General features: G+C 43.7%; 1 protein-coding gene across 1 annotated transcript; it reads left to right on the top strand. All coding sequences in view use genetic code 11, as the record gives it.

Moving 5' to 3' along the window:
• Positions 1 to 307: 307 nt before the first annotated feature.
• On the top strand, positions 308 to 3,792 carry EGR_07131 (Myelin expression factor 2; the record flags this gene model as incomplete). Its single annotated transcript, XM_024496380.1, has 5 exons — positions 308 to 357; positions 594 to 1,272; positions 2,711 to 3,236; positions 3,490 to 3,675; positions 3,755 to 3,792. 5 exons carry the CDS (start codon positions 308 to 310, stop codon positions 3,790 to 3,792), a joined length of 1,479 nt encoding a protein of 492 aa, XP_024349221.1.
• Between the last annotated feature and the right edge of the window lie 1,199 nt (positions 3,793 to 4,991).

Here is a 4,991-nt window from a genome sequence, read left to right as displayed (position 1 = left end):
AAAGACCCATTCCACAACCCACCAAAGTTGTAGCTTATGCAAGAAAAAGCTGCTTTGAGTACTTTTTGCGCTATCAGATCATTAATGTATTGTGATTTACCGCAATTAAACTAAAAAAAGATCAGGCAAAATTACCCGGGGTTTACACCAGAGCACAACAACGCTTGAGGTTGTTATTAGTTTGCTTTAGTTTACTTCAATCGCTAAGCTTTTCAAGTCGGCCTGGTTTATGGTCAAGTGAAATCAAGAGCCTTTGTTTTACTGTACCAAGTTCGCCGGCCATCTTGCTTCTCTGCTATACTTTGCGATGAGATCTCCGTCAATTGAGCGGAAAGCCAGCGCCAACGGTGGTAATCGGTGGGTTTTTTAGTCATTGCAGATTGCTTCTTCTTTTTTGAGTGGTTATCTAATTGCCTTGATCACCTCTGGACGTTTTGTAAACGGCAGATGTCTGCTAAAGTAGTCGCCTTCCCAGAAATGTGCACTTGGTTTTACTTCTAAAATACGTCAATGGGGGTTATTTGCATTTGGTCTTTGCTGTTTTTGTCTTATCGTGCCATTATCAATGCAGATTTCTTATTGTCAATCTCTAGATCGCGGTCTCGTTCCCGAAGTCACTCACCACGTCGCGTTAAGGTAACTTCACGCCGTGTCGTTATTGCTAACATCCCTTATCATGTTACCTGGAACAAGCTGAAGCAGATCTTTCGTGACCAACTTGGTTTCACTGGCTATCTGCGGCTAATGAAGTCTAATGGTCGTCCAAATGGAATGGGCCTGATGGAATTCAAGTCTATAGAGGGGGCTGAAAAGGCTATTGAAAAGATGCACCGCTTCGAAATCGGTGACCGCCGCATTATTGTGCGGGAAGAGACGCTACGCGATCAGGAACGCATGGCTAGCATGGAATTCGATGGTCCATCTAACCCATCAATCGATGTTGGAGGAGGAATGATACCACCGAATGCGGGACCTGGAATGCCTCCACAGCCGCGCAGTAACGCGGGAAGTGCCGTTCCCGGCGTTGCAAATTTGACACCCACTGTGCTGGAGGGAATGGGTGTGCGAGGGCCCATCACAGACTCGTTATACATAAGTAACCTTGACTATGCGGTGGATTGGAGAAAAATCAAGGATATCTTCAAGATTGCGGGAAGGGTGATCCATGCTACCGTAAAGCAGGACGATGAGGGTCGTTCAAAGGGTGTTGCTGTAGTACGATTCGAACATCCATATGAGGCGCTCCTGGCCTGGTCAATGTTCAACGGACAGGTGAGACGTTTGTGTACGGGTTGATGGGGAGTTCTGTTAATCGTACCTGAGTTGGCGTTCCTTCTTTGTCAGTGCTGAGATTCTAGCTAATGAAAAGCCAGTCCCCGTTGCATCTTGTCCACTTCCTCCGTGCACATGTTAGTAATTGATCCATCCCAGTTGAATTTCTGGAAGTCTATTTTGTCGTAAAAGTAGCATTGTGCTCAAGTGGCTGGTTTTCATAGTTGATGTTTGAAGATTAAACCTGTAGATAAGGTAGCATTTTTTGACTTAGAATTAGTTTCATTTTCAGATTTTGGCTGCTTTCCTATTGTGCCTATTTGTTAAACGAGCACTTCATTCAGTTGAAACTTACGAGCTGTTTTCTAGATGCGCAAGTTATTTTGTTAGATTGAAAACTTAATTTCTACATGCAATGGGATGGTCCATCACGATTTTGGTGCTTGTGGTCTCTGTTGGTTGCAGACAAAATTGCTTCTTCTCTTCGTCAACATCGATGGTTCTTTGCTGCAATTTTACGTCGAAACAGTTTTTTCGCCGTTTTTCATCCACTTACCTCTTGGGATGAATACTGTGCTCTCTTAGGATCCTGAAGTGCGGAGCTACTCTCATTGCTGAGTGATTCAGCTAGGCAAAATTGCACTACTGCAATGTGTGCAAGACTGCATTGTTTTTTTGGGTGAATTGGCATTTGCGACCGTTGTGTCCTTATTTATGAAAGCAGCTCTATTTTAATTTGATTTTACAATTTTAAGGTTCTACTTCAGCTGTCTGCATGTAACAAGACTTTTTTAACCGGTTGGACTGAGTCGGGATTAGAGGCTATTAGGGTCTTAATATACTCTCTGTGGGTTTTTTTGGGGCACATTGTGAGTGCCGTTTCCTCGGAGCGTAATAGTTTTCATCGTATCCCATGTGAGGGATTTGCAGGAAATTCTGTTTTTTGCAGGAGAAATAGATTTGTTAGTATTCTGGGAGAGAGCTCATTATCAAGGAACATAAAACGAAACTGTAACCATTCGTCTGTACCCTTTCTGTTCAGTAGGTGATGTGGAGTTGAGATTGAGCAGGTAAACCTTCCCAGATTTTCCAATCAAATCACTTTAGACAACCAACGAAATCCGGAAGCATTGCTTTAAATGGGACCATTTTTTTTAACTATACAGTTTAATTTGAGTAGATTTGTGAAATTATCCTCTGTTGTTGATGGCAATATCGTCAGTAGTACTCTTGAAGTTAAGCAGTAGTGAATCATGTCGTTATGCGGAGGTGGTATAAATACTGTTCGTTGAAATTCACGCTATGGGCGACTAAAGAACTATTTTATTATTCATTTAATAATCTGTTTGAGCAACCTTGCTGGTAATTTAATATATTCTTTCTGCCCATTGTTGGGGCAGTTAGCTTTAATTGCCTGATTACCGCATCATGTTTTCAGAATATTAACGATCGTCCGATTCGTGTAAAAATTGATCGCGACGGGAGTCACGCCCCACCTCATCTCCCCATCTTTCCTCCCACGCCGCAAGGTGCTTCCGCAGTCGCTACTTTCATGGCGCACTTCAACAGCAACAATAATAATAACAACAGCAATATTGGTGGTGGTAATCCTGGCATTACTTATGGAAGTGGTGGCGGTGGAGCTTTCATGCCCCCACCTCCTCCCCCTCCCCCACCACACCAACAATCTCAACTACAGCCACCATCACACCAACCTCCTCCCCAATCTCAACAACCGCAGCAAGCGTCGGGAGCCACTCCATCGATTGCCGCCGCGATGGCTGCGCTGATTGGTGGCGGTGGCGCCGGTGGTGGAATGGGACCAGGAAGAGGCATGCCTCCACAACCACCTCAAGAAATTATTGGGAGTCTTTTGGGCGCTGCTTCTGCTGGTGGTGGTGGTGGTTTTCAGCCGATGACTGGGGGAGCGGCTGGTGGAATGAACCCGTTGGGCCAGATTATGGGTGAGTTGAAATGTCGATTTTCGATGGTGTCTAGCAGCAGCTCTTTGATCGTTTCGGTCTATTGACTTCTCTGAGATATACTGAGACGTTTGCCGAGTTTTTTCCTGAAAACTATCGTTTTGAAATTGGCTCAGCATCGAAACTGAATGAGAGTGCGGATTGATATTTTTTAGTCCTAGTGGGAACTGATGTTACAATGTTAATATTGTTGCGGTTGGGATTGCTAATGTTGGTATTTTTTTTTTCCCTTTAGGTGGCTACAATAGCGCCAATGACCGCTCCCGCGATCCCAACGCAAGCATTCAACAGTTGTTAATGGCAGCTGCTGCCGGTGGAATGTCGCAAGACCAAATCGCCCAAGCCGTCTCTGCTCTTGGTCTCAATAGGGTGGGTCTAAAGAGGCGTGAGATGAGTTGGGACAAAATTGCTAATTGGGCAGGTTTGTGTGAATTCGTCCGAACCACCTGGGAGACTATGTTGACCACTTTCCCATTAAACTGAGTGCGATCCTATTTCAGATCAGTCCCGCAAACAGGTCTTTTACTACTACGATTGAGACTCTTAGATACGATTTTAATCAGACAAATTTCTGCACATTATAATTTCGACCCCACTTGCTAAAGGCAGGTGACGTTTTAACCTTGATCGTTTTCTTTTATTTCTGTAGGATGCACCTGGAATGCCTTCTTATTCCGGTATGGGTGGGATGGTTAATTCTCAAGTGACAAGCGGCGATCCCTATGGTGGTAAGGATAACGCTTTGTCGTTATGCCATTACTAGCAACATTCTATGTTTATTAGCTTGATAATTTCTTCAGAATGTATTTACGGGGAATCTCACCTTGCAATAGTTACGCATCGAGTAACTCTACTTCCAGATTGTTATAATTGACTCGCTCCGAGACCGCATTTTTCAGTGTTTCTTCGCTTCTTAATTTAGTTATTTTCTATGCACAACGTGACTTGAGGTGGCTTTCCGCGATTTCATTCTGACAATTGATCAATTGTAGCTACTAAGTAAATTAGGTGTTTGTGAGACACTACACAATGGATGTAGCAAGCTATTCAACTTGTTACCCCCTTCTCCCTTGCTACCCCGCACATTGTCTGCTTTGAATTGCTTCTAGTCGCGTTTATTTTCATTTTCTCGATTTTGTTCCTTAAAATCGAATAGGTAGGTAAATGAAATGTCAACATCGAAGTCTGCCTTTAGGCCCGTTATCATTGTTGATGTCGGTGTGTATGTGGGGGAAAATTACCTTGATTCAACGTTTTTGATTTTGGAAATTGTTGACGTACATCGAGCTGCGCAGTACTTGGCCTGATATGAATACGCATATTTAAGTACGGCCACAGATGGGGTAGTGGTTACTGCGAGCTAATTACTCTGACCAAACTCCTGGTTCCTCGCTATTCGGACCAAATATCCTGTAATGAAGGTCTCATACTGGAGAGCTTTGCAGTCTCAATTCAGTGTACAGCGGGTGGTCGAAATCGCCATTGCGCCAATTTGGCCAGTTAGTGGAAGACGGTTGTACGAGGGCTTTTCTAATTCACGAGATCGCATCTTGAAGAAAATGGTAAAGCCTTCAAGACGAAACTTTAATGGGCACTAGAAGTGCTTGAAACTAGTTTTGAACGAGACCAGTGTCTTTTTGATGTATGTCGGAATTGTGAAAGACGAGTGAAAAGGGTTCAATTTGAGATCTCTACCTGAGGACCACTTTACCAAGATTAGCAAATATTCGTGTACGT

This window comes from Echinococcus granulosus, assembly GCF_000524195.1.
Source record: "Echinococcus granulosus chromosome Unknown EG_S00070, whole genome shotgun sequence".
In the NCBI taxonomy this organism is placed as follows: Eukaryota; Metazoa; Platyhelminthes; class Cestoda; order Cyclophyllidea; family Taeniidae; genus Echinococcus; species Echinococcus granulosus.
This window is presented reverse-complemented; position numbering and strand designations above follow the sequence as displayed.